This window comes from Tenrec ecaudatus, chromosome 13 (genome assembly GCF_050624435.1).
Source record: "Tenrec ecaudatus isolate mTenEca1 chromosome 13, mTenEca1.hap1, whole genome shotgun sequence".
NCBI lineage: Eukaryota > Metazoa > Chordata > Mammalia > Afrosoricida > Tenrecidae > Tenrec > Tenrec ecaudatus.
The window spans coordinates 22682707-22704241 of NC_134542.1; the positions used below are offsets into that span (position 1 = coordinate 22682707).

At 44.6% G+C, this 21535-nt stretch overlaps 1 protein-coding gene across 1 annotated transcript in view; it reads right to left on the bottom strand.

Annotated features, from left to right (window-relative positions):
• Positions 1–1226: 1226 nt before the first annotated feature.
• LOC142424368 (transmembrane protein 169) overlaps positions 1227–21535 on the bottom strand; it is a 35938-nt gene continuing 15629 nt past the window's right edge. The window contains exons 2-4 of the mRNA XM_075529526.1: positions 16750–16867; positions 13540–13937; positions 1227–8793 (exon numbers count right to left, since the gene is read on the bottom strand). Coding sequence (XP_075385641.1) covers positions 8171–8793; positions 13540–13810 — 894 coding nt within the window. The 5' untranslated portion in view covers positions 13811–13937; positions 16750–16867 and the 3' untranslated portion in view covers positions 1227–8170. The remainder of the gene's footprint in view (positions 8794–13539; positions 13938–16749; positions 16868–21535) is intronic.

The following is a 21535-nucleotide window of genomic DNA, read 5'->3' on the forward strand; positions in this document are numbered from 1 at the left end:
CTGGTCAGTATCTCTCTGTGTATGTTTATTCTGTCTCGTCTGTCTTGTTTGTCGCTCTGGACACCAAGGACCAGCAAACTCATACGGCCATCTTTGTGTCTACCTTCACTCACATAGCCTCCAGTCTTTTGTCTCTGTGCTCACCTCCTGGGACTCCTGCTGATAACCAGATTCCAAACACTAGGCCAAGCAGTCAGGCCACCTTCTGCCTGGGCTGGAATGCAGAGGGTGTGTCTGAACCCTTTCCACCTGTTTGTGTGTTTCGTGTTTGCAGCTCTGCAGTGCTTTCTCTAAAATGTTCTGCTTCCCCTTTCTCTCACCCTAAACAAAGACCTGACTAACGTCCATGTAAACTGGCCATAAAGCCAGACCCCCCTCCCTCTCCTTGGCTTCCATTGTGTCTTTCTGTTCCGAGGTCTTTGTCTGTGGGTTAAAGCTGCAGGCCTGCGCCAGGGAACCCTCTTGTTCTGGAGATTCCAGGACTTTCCCACTGGGCCCCTAGCTCTGACCAGTACACCTCTCAGGGTTACCGGGGCACCTCCTGACCGATAGGTGCGAATGGGGACCAGGGGACGCCCTTCTTCTCTGTCCGTACCCCCTGCAGTTTGAGACACAATAGGAAGTCTTCTGTCCCAACTCCCTAAGGACAGTCCTTTGGGGTGCCCACTGCCAACCTTACTGAATTGGGTTTGGTTCCAGATCTCTGCCCTAAACGCCTGGTCTTTTTCTGTAACCAAGTTTGGCCTCAATACCAATTGGACACTGCGTTGCGCTAGCCAGAAAATAGCATTTTCGATTTTAACATTCTCTGCAACCTCAACATTTTTTGACAACAAACTCAAATAATCAGAAGTCCTATATGCTCAGGTATTTTTCTCTCTCTTTGCTCCCGTCCCTCTCTACTACCTGTTAGCCTGCTCAAAATCTCTTAGCCAAACACTCTTAATCAGGCCCAGACAGTACTCCCCTTCCGTCTTTCTCTGGACCCCCTGACTCCTTATCTGCATCCCCGGTAAAGCTTTTTCCATATTCTGGGTACCCCTCGCCATCACCTCCCCCGCTACCCTCCTCAACTCCCAAAGGCTGAGGCACTGTGCCTCTGACATCCATCCCCAGCCCAGAGCCAGACCTCTCAGACTCCCTGGAGTCTTTCCCACTCTCCCCTTCTCAGCTCCCTCCCTGCTCAGCCTCCTCTGAGCCAACACCCGCAGCCTCTGACTGACCTCCCAGATAGGGAATCCGAGAGCACAAATCCATGGTCGCTACCCTGAGACCAGCGAGAGGGAGGGGTCAGAAAGCTCTGGTAAGTATCAACTTTTGCCGCACTTTTAATTTCAATATCCTCTGAAATCTCCACTATTTCTGCCAGTAAGCTCAAAAAGAGTCTGAGATTCTGTACATCTAGGCTGCCTTTCCTCTGAGCTTTCGTCCCTTTCTCTTTATTTCCTGCTCCCCTTCCCCAGTCCTCTTGACTAAAGAAAATTCCTCCTCTCCTCCTGCTTCTGGACCCCCTCTGGTGTCTGCCTTTTTGTACCTGCCTGAACACCTTGTCTTCCCTCCCCTCCTACTCACCGCTCTCCCTATTCTGGCCACAACCAGAGCCCCGCCACGTTCTCTTTTCCAAATCTACCTGCCTCGCTGGAGGAACCCAATCTGCACTTGCCCGCCCACTGGTTAGCTAACACGTGAGATCGCAGAACCCCCCTTGTCCTTTGTCCACTCTGGAAAGTGGCGGGAACTGAAAGTGGTCCGGTTCATGTTCCCTTCTCTCTTACTGATTTATGTCAAATTAAAAAGTGCTTAAGCTCCTTTATAATGATCCCACCACTATGTTAAGAAGTTTCAATATTTAACTCAAGCTTATGCTTTGTCCTGGCATGATATTTTTGTCATCCTTCCCTCTACCTTAACCGCCGATAAGAGGGAATGCTTTTTTCTCACTGTTCAGCAGCACCCCCATCAGGCTCATTTAACCTACCCTGATCTAGGCGAATTCCAGACAAAAACCTGACTGGAGTCATCAAATTAACAATTAAGAGGTAAAAACAACATGCCCACCACAGTAAAATGCTTCAGTGTGTCCTGGCTTGGCTTCAGGCCATTTCCCATGTAGGAGTCAATTTTTAAAATCTTAGGATCACTCAAAAGCCTGACCAAAAAATCCAGCCACCTTTTTAAGCTGCTTAACTGATGCTTTACATGAAAAGCTTTTTTTAAAAAAGCAGAAGAAAGGCCCTCAAACCCTGGTCCAAGATTTAGCGAGTATGGCATTTAAGGTTTTAACAGCCGTGAGGAGCAGGCAGTCAGCCCGTGATGCCTGGTTCTAACAGAAGGTAAAATTTCAACTCAAGCCTTAATAGCCCAGGCCTCAGGCGGGCAGCGTGGGGCAAGGGTGTATGGAACATCGACCGCCACCTGGCGCCTGCTTCAAGTGCAGAGAAGGGCACTGGTCACAGAAGTGCCCCAGGCTGCAGCTCCAACCAAACCCTGCCCGGCGTGTGGTCAAAGCGGACACTGGAAGTCCGACTGTCCTTGGAAAAGCGACAGACCCTTTGCGTCTCCACGTGGGGGGACTGGCCTTCCAATTCCTGACCTGCCGTTGACCCTGCTGGGATTGGCTGAGGTCTGAAAAGTCCCTGACTGGACCCCCATCAGCCTCGCCAAGCCTGGGGTATTGCTCAAGGTATTGGGTGAGTAAATTTCCTTCTTACACAGAAGCTATCTTTTCTGACCTGCCCTCATTTTCTGGGCTAAGCAATCCTTCCTAAATTTCGGTCATGGATATTGATGGCAAGCCTACCTGCCCCAGGTGTACTAGCCCTTTACTCATTCTTCCTTAGAATCCCTTTGTGCCTGGTCCCTCTGTTGAGAAAAATAAAACATTTAAAATTAGTTAGGAACCGCCTTACACCTTACTTTTGGTCTCACAGCACCTCTGATCCTTCCCCTTCTTTCACCCGACCTGGAGGAACTGGCCCTACAGACCCCGTTGCTTTCCGATGTTAACCCATCATACAACGCTTCCTTTCTAACAACCTCATTATTTCTACCCACTCTCCCTGAAACACTCCAATCTTACCAGTAAAAAAACCCAAATGGTACTTATCATTTGGTCCAGGACCTGCGCCTCATTAACAAAGCTGTTATCACCAAACACCCAGTAGCACCCAACCCCTATATTTTTTATCCCACATTCCCCCCTCCACTATACTTTTTTCACCATCCCCCTTAACCCAGCTTGTCAACATTCCTTTGCCTTTACCTGCAGCCCCTCCTAAAACAGTTCTAAAGCAGACACAGCCCAACTCCCTTAAATTCTCTCTCCCTCAAGACACACCTATCTCATTCCACTGCTATCTGTTTAAGCCTTTGCGACACCCCCACCACTCAGAGTTTAAGTCAAAGCTGCCTTTAACAAACTCCAACACAACACGCCCTCCTTCACCCCCACCCCTGCATCTACCAAAACCCGCCAAATCTTTTTATTCTACACAGGCAAAAAACAAGGTAAAGCAGTCAGAGTCTTGGCTCAGCCCCTGGGGCCCACTCTATCCCCTATAGCTTGTCTGTCTAAGCAACTAGATATAACAGTCAGGGTTGGCAACCCTGCCTCCAGGCCTTGGCGACAGCTGCCACCCGCACCCAAAAAGCCCTAAAGTTAACCCAAGAAAAGCCTACTCCCACAGGCTGTAGGACTTCCTCTCACACCTAGTACAGTCTTTGCTGTCTCCAAGCTGCTTGCAGAAAATCTATTGCATGTTTATTGAAAACCCTAACATAACTCTGCGCCAGCCCCCCTCTTTAAACCCAGCGACCCTTTTGCCTCAGCTCCTAAACTCGCTAAAACTTAGTGGTCACTCCTGCCCCCAGGCAGTTGAGGTACTAACACTGCCCCGACCCAGACTCTGATCAACTGTATCCTAACTCAGATCTAACTTTGTTTGTTGATGGCAGTTCTGTCATTGATGCCCCGGGGCAACAGCAGGCTGCATATGCTGTCCTCTCACTTGACCAATACTGGAAAGCTGCATGCCTCCCAATAAAACTACTTCTCAAAAAGGGAAACTTGTGCTTTCCATCTAGCTAAAGGGAAAAAACACGGCTAATAGGCTAATATATATTCTGATTCTAATTATGCATTCCTTATAGCTCACTATCATGCCACTATCTGGAAGGAGCGGGGATTTTCTAACTACCAAAGGGTCCCCCATAGTAAACGGTAACTTAATAATTAATCTCTTACAGGCTCTTCAGCCGCCAGCAAAAGTAGCCATCATCCATTGCAAAGAACCTCAAACTGATAACTCTTGTCTCCCTCCAAAGGCAGTTAACATCCTTAGCACGAATCACCCGATAATATCACTAAGCTCTTGACTTATTAACAGCAGATGAAAGAGGAACATGCATGTTCCTAAATAAAGACTGTTGTTATTATATTAATGAATTGGGCATAGTTAAAGAAAATGTTAAGGCACTCCGCACCATGGCAAATAAAACCAGGAAACATCAGTGGAGCACCACCAGCTTCTCATGGTTTCAAAATCCTGCCATGGCCTGGGTTATGCCCCTCATAGGGCCTCTGATAACAATCTGTGTACTTTTCCTTTTAGCTCTTTGTGTATTTAAAATCTTGCAGGAGCAGATGAAAGATATCTCCAACCTGACCTTCAATCAGCTTCTTCACCCTTACAGTCCACTGCTGACCAGCCCTGCCCTGAAACTTCCAAATCTTAATCCCGTTCTTTACTCTATCTCAGCAGGAAGTAGTTAAGACAGAAAACGTTGCCCCATTACCAATATTAAGAAGTCTGGAATGTTTGACTGTCTGAACTAGGCAGCCCCCCCATTTGGATTAAACTGAAGAAGGTCCGGGTCCTGCACGAGATTCCCTTCATAACACCAAGGTCAGCAGTAGCAGATAAGATCACCAGTGAAACCAGATGTTACTGTCTCAAAGAAAGCAGCAAGGAGTCCACCAGCAATTCTCCTGGTTTCCATGCCCCTTATGCTAATTACCCTACATTCCTCACCACTCCTTTAAAAAGCCCTCACCCCAGCTGCTGAGCACCACTTCCCTGACCTTTTGTCATAAGTCATGGAACCTGGTCCGGGAGAGCTGTCCCCACCTAAAAAAGCTATTTCTGCTCTCACTTGTCCTGTCATGTCCACCTTCCTCCCTGTTCCTCAGTTTTGTCTCTACACTTACCAATAAGGTTATAGGCTCAATTAATCCATTTTGCCTTTCAGACTTCTCACACTGTATGATTTTACAATCTTGCAATCACCTCTCTTGGTTAACTTCACTCATTCCTTCCATGTTGGATTTAAAGGAAGTTAATAGGAGGGTCTTATGCCCTCCTGAATGCCCTAAGGAAATGTTCCTGTATCCAAAGTTTAAAAACCTCTTCCCTTCAATTTTAATTCATGTGGGGGCGCTGCTGTTTCCCGACAACAGCATTCCAAAAGACCCCTTGATTTAAAGTGTGGTTAGATTTCTCAAGTACTCTTTCCTGATAGACATACATTTTTACTCTAGGAATGCAAGGAAGCAAAAATTGGCTTAAGCAATCTTCTTTTATAAACCATTATATATTAGAATTCATCATTGTTTTATATAATTCTCATCTCCTAGCAATTGATGAACCCCTATATCTATGCCATCTTCTGCATTTTTCTGTGCTCGTGCAAGGGCTGCTTTGTTTTAAAGCATCTGATATTGCAAAGATTATAAAGGGGAAAAGCACACTTTCATCAAAGCTTTCCAGTCTGCCGGGATCCAACATTCCACATCTGTCATATTCTTGACCATGTCAATTACAAATGGTGAATCTGGACCATAACTAGATACTGCTTGCTTGAGATCTTTCAGTAGCTTAAGGGGAAAGGCAGTATATTGCCTTTCTTGATTCCCTTTGGGGTGATTCTAATCATGCTCCCTGTCTATAATTCTAACAGGATAAACCATTCTGAATTCTAAATCTGCTTCTTGAGCTATACACTTCTCCACCCTTGAGAGTAAAGGTGCTTTCTTACTCCCTGACTCTTTGCCTCTCACTTTCTGAGCCTCACTTTCTAGGTTAAGTCTCGCTATTTGCATTTCTTTGGATCTAATCTCTTCTCCTCCAGCACTGGCTTGCTTGATAGTATTGTGGTTCTCTGAGCTATACTCTGGTGGGGCAGATGCTTCTACTCTGCCATTTCTTGATTCAAACTTCACCTTCTCAGCTACACTTAAAATCTTCTCATCCCCCTGAAACTCATTCTGCCTGCTTCTCACCTGACTCAAGTCTGTGTAGCTTAGAGGGTTCTCACTGCTCTGCTGGTCTTGCTCCGCCTTCGCTCTCTCACCCTGCAGCAGCTCCAACACTACTTTAATCTGCACCCACAGCTCCCAGGCCTCCATGGTTATGCTCTGTCCTTCCCTGTGTGTTTTTCTAAATTAATGGCCACCTTAATCCAGATCTCCATATCAAAGGTTCCTGACTCCAGAAAAGAAGGATTAAATTTCTTTACCACTTGAAGAAACTCTTTCATTCTCTTATTGATTACCACTACATTTTGTTTCTTCAAGAGGTGGCAAAGAGTAATACCATACTCTGTATCCTTGCTCTTTGCCTGACCCATATCTCACTCAGACTAAAAACTTCACACTTAAAAAATAAACTCAAAAAATAAAAACTTTCCCGATTAACATTCACTGTCCGATGAGGCCATACAATTGTTATACACAGGATATAACTCAAAAGAGTTCTTTTCCTTCAGGGCTCCACGTAATGGGCACCATTTGTCTGGGGAAGCCAGCCCATAACACATCATTACGGGTTTGGTGGCACAATTGTACAGCGATAATAAGTAAAGATTAAAGTAAAGTTATAGAGACCATGAGAGATAGAAGTATTTAAATTAATGGAGTCAGACGCAATTCATAATAGCATGCTCACCTCAGCCCCGCTTAGTGGTCCACATGGAGGGAGAGAGAGACTCTTAAATGCTACCCAAGGCTTTTATCCTCTGGGGATATGCAAGCCCCCTATTACAGGTGAAGACATAAGTCACAGGAAGGGGTTGTGCTGTAGGTAATACAGTAATGAGAGGGGTTGATCTAGGGGTATCCACGCAAGAGGAAGAGGAGGGATTGGGGTACATATGTGGCAAGATGGGTGGATCCTAGATACAGGATGGCAGCCTAACTTTTGATGTCACAGAGCTGGGTTGGCCTGTTCCCTGGATCAACTGATAGAGACCATTATCAGTGGGGTGAGAACTCCACCTACAGGAACCAAGCTAATGGTCGCAGGCCCCCACACCTGTGGTGTAGGGAGACAGCGGTGTGGCAGGGATTGCCTTCAGGGAAGATGCCTGTGAACATCTGACCTTCCCCCATATGCGGCCAAGAGGTTTCCTAGACCCTTTTAAACCTGAGGTGATGTCACTAAGGCCTGGTCAAGATGATAGAGCAAGGGTTGAGTGGAACTTCTGGGAACTCTTCTTACAAGGGAAGGGTGTGGTCCTCCAGCTCCTTCCACTGTTCTGCTGCCAGAAACAGGGATGTGATGGATGGAGACGCAGTCAGACCCTGGAGGATTAAGGGTCAGAATGAGAGGCGCACCATCCTAAATTAGAAGAGCCTTGGGTGCCAGTCTTCTCTATGAGAAAAAAAGACACAATTCTAGCTTTCTTCAATCACTGGTATTTTAGGGTCTTGATAAGATCCAGTTCTCTGTACGTCTCAGTGCTACAGTCTGCATGCTGCTATTCTGTGCCAGCCCTGAGCTTAAATCTTTCACTCCTTCTCCATGATCTCATTGGTCTTGATCTCCCTGAGCCTCCTGATTCCCCCTGCCACATTTGGTCACATATTTTCTTGGGTGACAGGAAACGGGAATACTTCCCAGCTCCTGAACTGCTACTACTGGACTCCCTGTTGAAGGGTCACTTCAGGCAGGGAATAAGTGTCCACTGGGTGCAGTGCTTTGGCACAAGTTGCTTATCTGTCCCCTGCCCTCCTGGAGTCATCTTGAGACGTTTGAACAGACCCATGTTGCTTAGGATTTTCCAGAAGAACAGTGAGGTGGGGTGGGGAGGGGTAGAATGCTTAAAAGAATCATCTGGAGTTAGAATAGTCTCTGTAGACAATGGGGGCCAGAGAAGAACGGCCACTGTCGAGAGTTTAAACAGTGGAGGTTTCTACCTCCTGGGTTGCATCCTTGTTGGAAAGGTTGCCTGAAATGTTGTCAGAGTCCAGCAGCTCCACTATGCTGTAGGGGGAGCAGTCCTCCAGATCCAGCTTGCTACAGAGCCAACCACAGAAACCTTTCTCCATGTCCTGAGCTGCGTGCCACCAGGCACCCCAGGACCAGGAGAGCTGCACCACAGCAGCATAGAGGCCCAGGGAAGATGCCAAGGCCATGATGAGCACTGGGTAGAAAAGAACGAGGCAGGGGCAATAGGAAATCTTGTGCCAGAAGGTCCTCTCCTCGTTGTACACAAGAAAGATGTTATACCAGGTGATGGTGCCGTAATAGAAAGAGACAACAAAAGAGAGGACAAAGACCACTGGCAGGCAGACCAGTGTCCAGAGGACCACATGAGGCCCACGGTCAGCTCCCATGGCACAGACCTTCCTTCCTTCAGGGGTAGATTCCCTCGATGATTCTCTCGGCTTGGTCAATTCCTGCAGCTCCTTCTCTGTCAGTGTGACATGGATGTCCACCATCTGACCCTTTTTCTTCCCTCGCGTGATAGTCCCAGTTAAGGTGACGTAGTGGCTATCCAAGGGCATGTTCCACATACCTACAGGCCACAGAGGAGGTGAAAGTCAAGATCAGGAAAGAGACCATGGCATGTACAAATGTGCTTGCCACAATGGGTGACTGGATGGATTGTGATGAGTTGTATGAGCCCCCGATAAAATGTTTGTTAAAAGAGGTTGAGGTGGAGATGAGGATGTCTGTCCTCTTACACAATGCTGGCCACAGTGTCCAGGGAAACTCAGTGACTTTGGTGACTGAATGGGCCTCCTTCAGAAGGCCACTGGCTGTATTTCTCCCACTCCCGCTCCCCGAGAGGATTCACACACATCTGTCCTCTGATAAAACTGTGAAGTGCACTGTCTGTCTTTCATACCTTCTCTCTGACTTTCTGGGCCTCCTTCATGGCAGGGTCTCTGTGATGTGGACAAACGTAGGGAGACAAGTTTCAACCCTTTTCAAAGCATCCATACTCTTTGGGTGGGTGTTATCCACCCTATATATAACACAAGCAGGTAGCAATTGATACCTCCATAATATAAGTACCATAGAGTGGCTATGGCCGGCATCAACTCAATGGCAAGGCGTTTGGGTTAAAATACATACATAACCATATGCATATGCACATAAATACACTTCTATCCAACACACACAGATCATGAATCCAGGGCAAGACTCCGTCTGGAAGCCCCTGATAAGTTGTGTACCGCACCCACTTGCTTTGATTCCCGTGACAACACAAGAGTACCAGTGGAGTCAATTCCCTAACACCACAAGTTGGAAAGAAAGAGTTTATTTGTCACAAGGTGGCCTCAGTGAGGAGACTGACAACCAAAGCACCGTCTTATTGGTGTCTTGTTGGAAATCAGAGTCCATGGACAGTACAGACTTCTTGCCTCAGAGTTCCCGCCCTGGGGGAGTCACATGCAGATGCTTTACATAAACTCAGATTTTAGGATAGCCACGGAAACAATTGTTGACCTTGAGAAAGTAAACAGAGCCACAGCTTCTGTACGTTTTTGGCCATTCTCAGGAAGTTTCTGTTAAGAAAAGAGTTATCTGGCCCTTCAGAGACACAGTCTGTTTGCCTCTGAGCAGTGTAGTGACTTGGGAAAAGTTCATAGAGACTGCATGAAGTCAAGTACCTTAGGCTAACTGCATTGAGTAAAGTAATTTGGGCTACATCTTCTTGTGTCTGTCATATGTCCATAGGCCTGTGGACATCGTATCTGACATATGCAAATATTTTATACACATATACACACTCACCACCACCACATTGACAAACAGCTGTCCATCGGCTGCTCTGGAAGTGAATGGAGGTGAAGGTATGAAAACAGGCCATTCCATGGTCCTTGGCAAACAAAAAGGTTGTCTAGAAGTTAAATAGGTGTGTGTGTGTGTGTGTGTGTGTGTGTTGGGGTGCACAGTAGTGATAGACAGGCTCTTTTCAGACACGTCTCCTGGGCCTTGGAAACTCCTTGGTTGTTGAAGGGCGGGGCAGAGCCATCTAAGGAGAAGGACGAGGAGAGTTGGCCATCTTTGCCAAGATGTAGAGGTTGTACTAGTCCCCAAGGCCCAAGTTCCAATCTCCCTCATCTCAGTAAACGATGGCTCCTGTGTGAGTCTGGGTTGACCAGAGAAATAAATTCATAGACACTCATGGGTGTATAAGAGGGAGTTTTATATAAAAGAGCAGTTGGATATCGAGAAAACATCCAGCCCAGTCCAGATCAAGTCCATAAGTCTGATATTAGGTCACATGTCCGATACCAATCTATCAACTCCTCTTCAGACTCACGAAACACATGCAATGATGCCGAATGCAGAAGATCACAGGCCAGTTGGTGGAAGGTCTTGTGCTTCCAGCAACGGTGTGAGCATCTCAGCACTGGCAGGGTCCTCCAGTGGCTCCTCCAGTTCCAGAGCTCTAGCAATGCTCCATGTGCCTTGTCAATGGAGATGTCTTGCAGGGAGTGAGCCTGTGTCCCGCCTCCACAAGCTCTCTATCTCCTTAGTGCCTCCACATGAGGTCATCAAGTTGCGACCTAATTGACAGCCTAAACTACACCCCTTCCCTCATAAGTCTCAAATTGACAACTTCCACACCACCTTCTGTCCTTTCAGTTACTCATGTCATCATTGATCCTTCTCTTTCCTGCACCCGCAATGTCTAATCTATCAGCAAGTTCTAAATGACACTCTGGATTGCTACACCTCTCTGGAGCTGTCCCTCTAATCCTAGTTTCTACGTTCATGTCATTGTGCTTGCAGTGCTGCAATAGGCTCCCATTGGCTTGTCTTTACCCTTTGTAATCCATTCTTCACAGAGGAGACAAAGTGAGTTTAAAACAAAAAAAACTCTCTAAGTGAGATGAAGGAACTCTTCTATTTCAGTGTCTTCCATGGATGTTCCCTTGCACTCCTAACAAGCTCAAAGCTTCTTCTTACAACTTATGAGGCCCAACATGGTCTACATATTGATCTGAGGCCTTAAAGGCCAACCACGGCCCATCTTTCAGACTTCTTCTCACCATCTTCCTGTGAGTGCTACTTGCTGTTACTGTTGTCATGTACTATTGAGTTGACCCCACCTCAGAGGAAAGAACAGAATTGTACTGTGGGGTTTCCTAGCCCAATATCTTTATGGAAACAGATTATCTGCTCTTTCTTTTGTTGCATGGAGCAACTAACGGGTTCAAGCCACTGACACTGACCTTTCTAATCATAGTTGAGCACTTAGGCATTGTGCCCCCAGGGCTGCCCATACTCTGCTGTTGTGGTGAAGTGCTATGGAGTCAGCTCCAACCCATGTCGACCCTGCATGTTGCTGTGTGATCCTCAGAATTGTTCCAAAGTCTGAAGCCATTGTTGCAACCACAATTCAACCCATCTCGTTGAGGGCCTACCTCTTTTTCACTGCCCTCTACTTTATCAAGCATGGTGTCCTTCTCCAGGGATTGGTCTCTCCTGACCATATGTCCAAAGTATGTAAGACGAAGTCTTGCCATCCTTGCCGCTAAGGAGAACTCCGGCCCTACTTCTTCCCAGAGAGATGTTTGTCCATGCATCAAGCCATGGTATTTTCAATATTCTTCTGCAGTCACACAGAAATAATTCCATTCCATAAATGGGCCAAGGTTACTCTTATCTCTAGAGTCTCACCTCTGCTGTCTGCCCTTCTGGAAATGCTCTGCCAAGACCTCTTCACGGCTGGCTCCTTCAGATCAGCTCAAACATCCCTTCCTCAGAGAGGCCTTCCATTATCTGCAATCTCTCCCCCAGGACGTTCCATCATCATCATGGTTTCATGTTCTTTATAACACTCACCTCTACCTGAAATGATCGCAGATTGTGACTATATCCCCCTGACCCGACGCTAAGCTGCATGGCCCCAGGGACGACGCCCCTTGTTCTCGCTGGCGGCATCTATGATCCAGACCCATCCATAGGTGCAAATTGATCGATTTCCCCTGTTTCTTGGTACACAGGAATCCTGCATGAGCACACTCCCAGTTTCCTTTGCTGCAGCAGCAGCAGCAACATGCTTGTACCGACCTCCTGATGCTCATGGGCATAGATTCCCTGGAGTAGATGGGAACTAGACAGTTGAATTTCTGGATTTTAACCCAAATTGATCCACTTCCCTCCGGAGTGGTTTCCACTTCCCCCTGAGTGTATGAGGGGGCCTTCACTTCCTCGCATTGATGTGCTCGTGTTTTCACTATTTTAGAAATCTGAACTCCTCACTGATGTTATCACTTGTATTTTCCTGGTCATTCTTGAAGGAATTAGTATTGTTTCATGGTTAGTAACGAACAGGGTTGACTTGTCTTACTTATTTTTGTGGACAGACAGCTCCGTCCATTACCCTAGGAGCTCCCAAAATGCAGAGATCGCGTCCACATAACGCAGCGTAGAACATAGTAGGTGTTCAGAAAATACTGTCCGATGATTGAGTGCATACTCTGAAGCACTGTGAGAATAAAGGTCATCACGAAGAGCCCTGGTGGTGTAGTGGTTAAGCGTTTGGCTCCAATCCACATAGTCAGCAGTTCAGGACCACCAGCATCTCTGCAGGAGAAAGACTACTCCCGTCAACCGTTGGCATCTCAGAAACCCACAGAGGTCACATGACTCAGCAATGAATTGCTGGCAATGAGTTTGGGCTTTTAAAAGAAGATACTGGCTGTGCTTTCTCCCTATCTCTACCCTTGTGGTGTACACAGCACACTTCCTCACGTGTCATCTCAGAAGACTGTCAGGATCAATAGATTCCTGGGCAGGACCTCAATGCAGCACTGTCCTAGTCCTTGATGGACTCGAATGAAAACAGATCATAACATCAGGCACAGCTCCAGGAGGAGGCCCTGGAGAAGGAAACGCCGGGGCTGTAAGGAGTTGTACATACAAAGGCTCTATCGAGTTCATCTGTATTTCACCACACCAAGCGGAAGAGGTTGCCATTACCTGAAAGATGGGTTTGGTAATAAATGGGTGGGACGTGTTATTTGAAAGAAAAGAAGAAATAAATCCGTGAGGGGATACCTGCCTATTATCAGACATTCTTGTCTAGTTTCTTCCCATGCCTATTCGCTCACGGCCACAGAGACGCCCATCGCCATTGGCTGTGCTTAGGCTCACGGCCACAGAGACTCCCATCGCCATTGGCTGTGCTTAGGCTCACGGCCACAGAGACTCCCATCGCCATTGGCTGTGCTTAGGCTCACGGCCACAGAGACTCCCATCGCCATTGGCTGTGCTTAGGCTCACGGCCACACAAACTCACCATCATCTGCGGGGTTGTCTAGAAAGTCATCTCCTTCCTCTTCTTTAGGCCGCTCTCCACCTTCCAATTCCTCTGGATCCTCATCCATTTGCTCATTATCCGACCGGTAAATAATGATAGATTCTGGGCGGGACTCTTTCTTCTTCCTTTTCCTGTGACTCATGGTAGATTCCCCATCCAGGGTCAAGGCAGCAGCCATAGCCTTCCTTAGAGTGCCCTGCTGGGAGCTTGGGAGCTGGCTCTCTCCTTCCACAATTGCTGGCTCTTCCATCCCCGTGCCCACAGCAAGTTCTGTTCAGGAAAGGGCCCAGCTTGCTTGAGATAAATTCACAACCCACACATCTCAGAGTCTCTTTATGGAGGCAGTGAGGCATAGAAGTAACCACGGTGTGTTGTACCTGAAAGGGGGAAAGTCTAAGTCATCCACAGGAAGCAAATAGAGTGATCAAGAGAGGGCCCTGTTGGGAAATGGCCTTTGATGAGGCAGAAGTCTTCTCCTCTCCTTATTTCTCTCTTGGAGTGCTGTTGCAAAGACTGTTACAAGAATGAACTGTTGTGATAACGTGGTTGTGGTACTACCAGTGGTCATATTTGTGCCATGCATACATACAAGGTTGTTATGAGTCAGACAGACTTGATAGCAGTGAGTTAGACACTAATATTATGTGAACCATTAACATAGTGGGAGAATTGAAGTACAGGAAGTTGGGTGGGGGAGTACTCTAGAGCAGTGGTTCTTAATCTGTGGGTCTCAACCCTCTTGGGGTCGAATGACCCTTTCACAGGGTTCACCCAAATCATACAGTATCCCTGTGGTTTTATTTCCATTTGGGAACACGGTTTTCTTTGTCATGTTAATGAGTCAGTATTACTGTAGGGTGCATCTTTTTTTTCTTTGTTTTTCAATGAATAGACAGAAGCTAAATCGAAAATGTTCAAGTAGGAACAGAGTACCATTCACAGTGTGTCTCCTTTATGATATTTGGCAATCTGTATAGGCCCTGCAATAGGGCCCTTAAGTTTGTCCCAATTCTCCATTGATTATCCTGATAGCTCTGGGGTTTACATTTGGTTTCTAATCTATCTTAAGTTCATTTTTGTGCATGGGGCTAGATATGAGTCCTTGTCCATTCTTGGGCAGGTGGAGATAAAATTTTTTCCAGTGCCATTAGTTAAAGAGGTTGTCCTTTTTACCAAGTAATGCTTTTTTTGGTCTTTTGTTGAAAATCAGTTGCCTGCAGCGGTCAAGAAATCTGATGCAATGAATACGCATGAAGAAGCCTTGATGGACTGTGTGAGGACATCAAGAACATCATTCACGAAGAAAGTGAAAGGTCATTAAAAAGAAAATAAAGAAAGGATCAAGTTGGACATCAGAAGAGACACTGCAACTTGCTCTTAATTACAGATATTAGAAGAAATGATGAAGTCAAAGAACTGAATAGAAAATTTCAAAGGGCAGTCCACAAAATAAAGTGAAATATTATAATGGAATATGCCAAGTCCTGGAGTTAGAAAGCCAAAATGGAAGAACACACTCAACATATCTTAAACTAAAAGAACTCAAGAAAAGAATTCAAGACTCAAGCTGCCATATTGAAAGAGTATATATGCAAAATATTGAGTGACGCAGAAAGCTTAAAAAGAAGATGGAAAAAATACACAGTTACACTTTACAAAAAGAACTAGTAGACATGCAAACCTTCCAGGATGAGTGAGCATAAAAGCAAGAACCAATGGTACTTAAAGAAGAAGTTCAAGCTTCACTAAAACCATTAGTCCAAAACAAGGCTCCAGGAATTGATGGAATACCAACTGAAATGCATCACCAAGGTGATAAACCACTGGAAGCACTCACTTGTGCATACCAGGAAATTTTGGAAGACAGCTACTTGGCCAACTGACTGGAAGAGATCCTTATTTGTGCCCATTCCAAAGAAAGGTGACCCAATAGATACTCTAATTAGAGTATGACATCATTGATATCACATGCAATTAAAATTTTGCCTAAGATCATCTTATAAAAGTTACAGCATGACAGTAATCTGAAAGAGGTTCAGGCCAGATTCAGATGAGAATGTGGAAAAGAGGATATCATTGCTGATGTTGGCTAGATCTCAGCTGAAAGCAGAGACTACCAGAAAACATTTATTTGTGTTTCATTGACTGTGCAAAAGCCCTCAACTGTGTGGATCAAAACAAATTATGGACTACCTTGAGAAGGAGGAAAATCCCAGATCATTCATTCATTGTGGGAAACATAAAGATTTTTCCCAAGTTGTCTCCCCCAAATATGTTGGACTAAGGCACTGCTTGCAGCTAGCGGAAAATGATGTTCAAGTTGCTGCCTTGAAAGCAGTCTGTTGCCAAACAACTACTGTCTGGAGTGGTAGGGCCCACTCCCTGCTGTTAAAGGCAATGGGCTACTTCTCCCTAAAAGCTTACAGTAATCAATTTAGGTGGACTTTTATACCATACTGATAATGGTTTCTTTAGTGAGTCGGAGAACAGGCCAAACCAGCTCAGTGACATCCAGAGTTAGGCTGCCATCCTGAATCTAGGGTCTGCCCATCTTATCACATGTATATCCCCAATACCTCCCCTTCCTAGTACGTGGATACCCCTAGATCACGCCCTGTCCCATTACTGTATTACCTATAGCACAACCCTTTCCTGTGACATATGTCTTCAAATGTAATTAGAGGGCTTGCATGTCCCCAGAGAATATAAAAGCTTTGGTTAACAATAAATCTCTCTCTCTCTCTCCACGTGGACCACCAAGTGAGGCTGAGGTGAGCATTGCGTCTGACTCCATGATTTGACTCTCTCTTCTATCTCTCATGCTCTCTATGACTCTATTATATTCTTTATTTATTGTCGTTGTACAATTGCACCTACCTGTCCCAGGATGATGTGGTAGGGCAGGTACCCTGACACTTCCTTGTGCTCATGCAGCATTTGTACATGGTTATGGAGACAATCGTGTGAACAGCACACGGAATGATACATGGCTTAAAATCAAGATAGGGGTGCTTCAGGGCTCTGTCCTCTCACCACATTTATTGAATCTGTATGTTGACTAAATATTAGAGAAGCTGGATTATGCCAAGAAGAAGAATGTAGCATCTGGTTTAGATGAAGGTTTATTAACAACTTGAGATATGTAGATGATACATTACATGCTGAAAGTGAGGAGGACTGGACACTTACTGAAGAAGAACACGGTTGCAGCCTTCACCAGAATCCATGTAATATTCATCTGCATGCAAATGCAGGTAAGGTCACTTTCAGGATCCCACATGTGTCCCCAGAGAAGAATTCATTGTGCCTAGAAAAAAAGCTTTATGAGTTTCTCCTTTAATTTCAATCACAAATAAAACAAACAACAATATTAATGAACTTACATCTATTTATCCATCACCTTTTAAAAGTAATAATGAAAAATTTCTGGGCCAGTCTAGTTTCACCTTCCCCTACTATTTAAAAGCAAATCTCAGCCATAAAGTCATTTCACCTGTAACTATTGGGGAGACCTACTCCGGCCATCTGCCCAAAGGTATTCTTTTGTACTTTAAAAAAAGAAAACACAACTAATTTTCAGACTAGTAAGCAGCTTAGAGGAGATATTTGGCTTTAGTAGTTGGATTATTTTGAAATTTTATCTCTGTACATTGAGATTTAAGTGGGAGGAACTCCCTGTTTTGACTAGAGCTATAAGATGTGTGGTTTGTCACTGGTGATTCTGTTGCTATAATGGTTATGTAACCGATGGACTCTGAACCATGGCACTGTACTTTGATGTCATTGAGAAATTAACATAAAAAAACAAACTCACTGCCATCAAGTCAATTCTGACTCATTGTGACTCTATAGGGCAGCAGTTCTCAACCTGTGGGTCCCAACCCCTTGGGGCGGGGGGCATCAAACTACCCTTTCATAGGAGTCTGCTAAGACCATCAGAAAACATTTATTTCCAATGGTCTTCGGAACTGAGATATCGCTCCTCCATGCAGATATGCTGATCTGATGAGAAAGAAGTTATCTCAACCTTCACACCCACGCTGGCTATTTACACATACTGTTGCAAAATGTAGCAATGTAGTTTACTCTTGTTATATTAAGACTGTTACCCAAGTTACACAACGCTTGAAGACAAAATTTCATTTTTTGTCATTAGAAATAAATATTTCACAACATATAATTACATATTGTTTTTGTGATTAACCGCTATTCTTTAATTATGTTCAATTGGTAACAGTGAAAATACATCATGCATATCAGATATTTACATGACAATTCATAACATAGCAAAATTACAGTTATGAAGTAGCACTGAAAGTAATTTTATGGTTGGGGGTCACCACCACATGAGGAACTGTATTAAAAGGGTCACGGCATTGGGAAGGTTGAGAACCACTGCTATGGGACAAGGTAGAATTGCCCCTGTGCATTTCTGAGACGGAAACTTTCACGGGAGTAGAAAGCCTCATCTTTCTCTTGCAGAGTAGCTGATGGGGTTGAACTGTTGACCTCGTGATGAACATCCTAATGTAGAAACACAACCACCAGGACGCATATAACCTATTATAAGCCCCTTTACTGTCCCCTCATTTTGGTTTTACCTGATTCAACTGTATCTCAAAAATGTCCACCTGAACCCTTTGCTGTTGGGTCAAATCTGCTCAGCAGCAAGTCGAACTGCCCTTGAGTGCTTCTCCACAGACGCCGAAGGCCACATCCTGCTCCTGCAGAGCCGCTGGAGAGTTCAAACCACTGACCTTCTGGTCGGTAGCCAAGAGCTTTTAAGTATTGTGCCAACAGGGCTCCTTGAATTGTATCTACTCACAAAGGATTTGTGTTAATTTGGGGTGTTTTACCTTTTTGCCACAAGGCAATTTCATAGTTGCAGTTTTCAGCTCTGGTTAAAAAGGCATCCAATGTCCAGTGGGCTCTTTACAGAAGTTAATATTCATGGGTGACCATTGCCTACACCCCCAGGAGTTAACTGTGCACTGCCAAGGAGTTGATTCCAATTCATATTGACCCTGTGGGACCCAGGATAACTTCTTAAAGTTTCTGAGACTAAATATTTTAATGGCTTTAAAGAGCATATTTACATTATTTTTTCTCTCGTTATTTTATTTGTTTTTTTTAATCCTTTTATTGGGAGCTCTTACAGATATTATAACATGTTTCCGTTATCTCAAGCAGTATTGTACAATTGGTACCACAATTAGATTCAAAACATTTTCTTTCCTCTTGAACTCCTTGATATCTCCTCCCATACGCACCCTAACCCCAAGATTCATTATTATTATTATTGCCATATCCTACATATCCAAAATATCCATTTACATAGAGTTCTGTTCATCCCATCGAGTGGGGTTATACAGTCATGAATGCTATCAGCTCCCTATCCCCACCCCACCCCCTTTCTGTACTCTCAGGGAACTGTTACCGAAGTTACTATTTCTGAAGGATTACTTATCTTGGCTTTCATGTATCAAATGATCTTAAATACATAAAGGAAGTGATGCAAATCTAACATGACTAATGAGGAAAAACAAATAAAACCCAGAATAGTAAGGGGAGGAACTATTAAAGAACTAGAGGATAATTATGTGATTCATCAGTGCTATACTACACACTGGATTTATCATCCCTTCTGTGTGACCCTTCTGAGAGGGACTGTCTAAGCATCTTACACGTGGTTTTTGGGTCTCCACTATATCCACGCCCATCACACTGATTTGGTTGCTTGCATTTGAACTTCTGATACCGCATCCTGTTGACTCCTCATGATCACACAGGCTGGTGTGCTTCATCCATGTGGGCTTTGTTGCTTCCCTGATAGATGGCTGCTTGTTTAACTACAAACCTTTTAGACCCCAGATGCTATATCTTTTAACAGCCAGGCACCATCAGCTTTCTTCACCACATGTGCTTATGCACCCGTTTTGTCTGAGAGTAAATTTTATGGAAGCAGACGACCTTATCTTTTCTCAGGGAGTGGTTGGTGGGTTTTGAGGTTGCATCCTAATCCTAAACATACTATACAACAAAGGTTCCTTATGAATTCATTGTTGTTCCTGTTGTTGTTGTTGTTAGGTGCTGTTGAGTTGGTTTAGATTCTTAGCAACCCCATGCACAACAGGCTGAAACACTGCCTGGTCCTGCATCATCCTAACAAAATGTGTTTGAGCTCATTTTTGTAGCCACTGGGTCAGCCCAACTCCGTAATAATCTTCCTTGACTCCAATACCCTTCCACTTTACCAAGCATGATGTTCTATTCCAGGGACTGGCTGGCCTGATAACAGATCCACATTTCAGGAGATGAAGCATAGATAGGCTTCCTTCTAGGGAACATCCTGTCTGTACTTGTTACAAGAAATATCTTGTTTGTCCTTTTAGGACTCCATGGTAATTTCAATATTCTTCACAAGCTCCATAATTCAAGTGCATCGATTCTTCTTGAACTTTCCTTATTCAGTGTCCAACTTTCACCTGCATATGAAATGACTGAAAGTATCACGGATTGAGTCAAGATCACCCAACTCAAGACATCCTGAGTCTCCCACACTTCTAAAGATGTATTTTGCAGCACATTTGCCCAACATAGTGCATCTTTTGATTTCTTTATTTAAAACATTTTAAGTTTGATTGACATATCAATCACATATCATGCAATGCACTGGTTGAATCATTTTCAAGAGTTGTGCAGGCATCACCACAATCAATTTTAGAATATTTTCCCCTTAACATTTTTTTGAAATGAACGTGTGTATCACTAAAGAATCCAAGTCCCCTTCAGTTTTATGTTTCCTCCTTTTGTAGCCTATGTTTGGATCTGAGGGGGTAAGTCAGGAATCTGGAGGGTTTTAAGATTGTGAGTCTTCACTTAAAAAATATAACCTTATTTACTTATCTAGTTTCTTTTCTAAAGAAAAAGATATTCTGTGTGGTTTCATAGCCAATCTCATCAAATCAAATCAATAATAGTATCACTTCAAACTTCTCATAAATGGGATTCTTGTTTTCTCCCCTGCCTTCCCTCCCTCTATAATTTCCTGTGCCTCCCCTCTCCCCATCCCAGTTCCTGTCTCTGCCCTCAATATAGTCTTCAAAGTTTTATCCCTTGATGTGGAAACCACCTTCCTTTTTCTTTGCCTTTCATTATAATTATGATATCATTAAACATTTATCTTTATGAGATTGACTGTCATCTCTAAGCATGTTGTTCCCCAGTTTTGCGCATGTCTTGCTGTGTTTGAAAGAGTTGTCATTGTTTTTTATTGATGCATAATATTCCATTGTATGAATGTACCAGAGTTTGTTTATCCATTTCCCCAAAATCAAAGTTTTTGGTTGTTTTCACCTTTTTGCTAATATGGAAATTGTTGTGTTCTTTATTTCTTTAGGGTATATGCACAATAGAGAGATTGCAGGGTTATATGCCAATTGTATTTGCGTTTGTTTAAGAAAAGACAATATTGATTTCTAAATATATGAGGTAGTTAGTTTATTGTGCCAGCCTGGCCGATAAACACAGGTGGGGTAGGTTGAGGGGTGGAGAGATAGATGGCTCAGTGAGCCTCGCCTTTCTAGTCTCTTGCTCTTTGATCATTGGACCAGTGCGTGGCTGCTTCGTTCTGTGCCTCAGTTTGCAAGCTACACTACCTGTGGGACACCTAAGCAGTCGACTGTGTCACTGTAATTTGAGGTCCCTTCAAGACCTGCTTCACCACACAATTGGAATTCACATCTCCTGATCTGGGGACTGACTGTTGGTAGCCTGACTGAATGTTGGTGACCTAGCTGACTGTTGGTGACCTGCCTTGCTGTTTGCTGCCTGGGCGGGGATAGCCTGAATCTCTCTACAGAGGGCTACCTGGTGGCCCTCAAGACTTGATGGACTGCCAGTGTCTCACAACTGTCTAACACATTTGAATGATACTGAGCCATTTGTACTGCTGTATAATTTAACTGTTCATTTC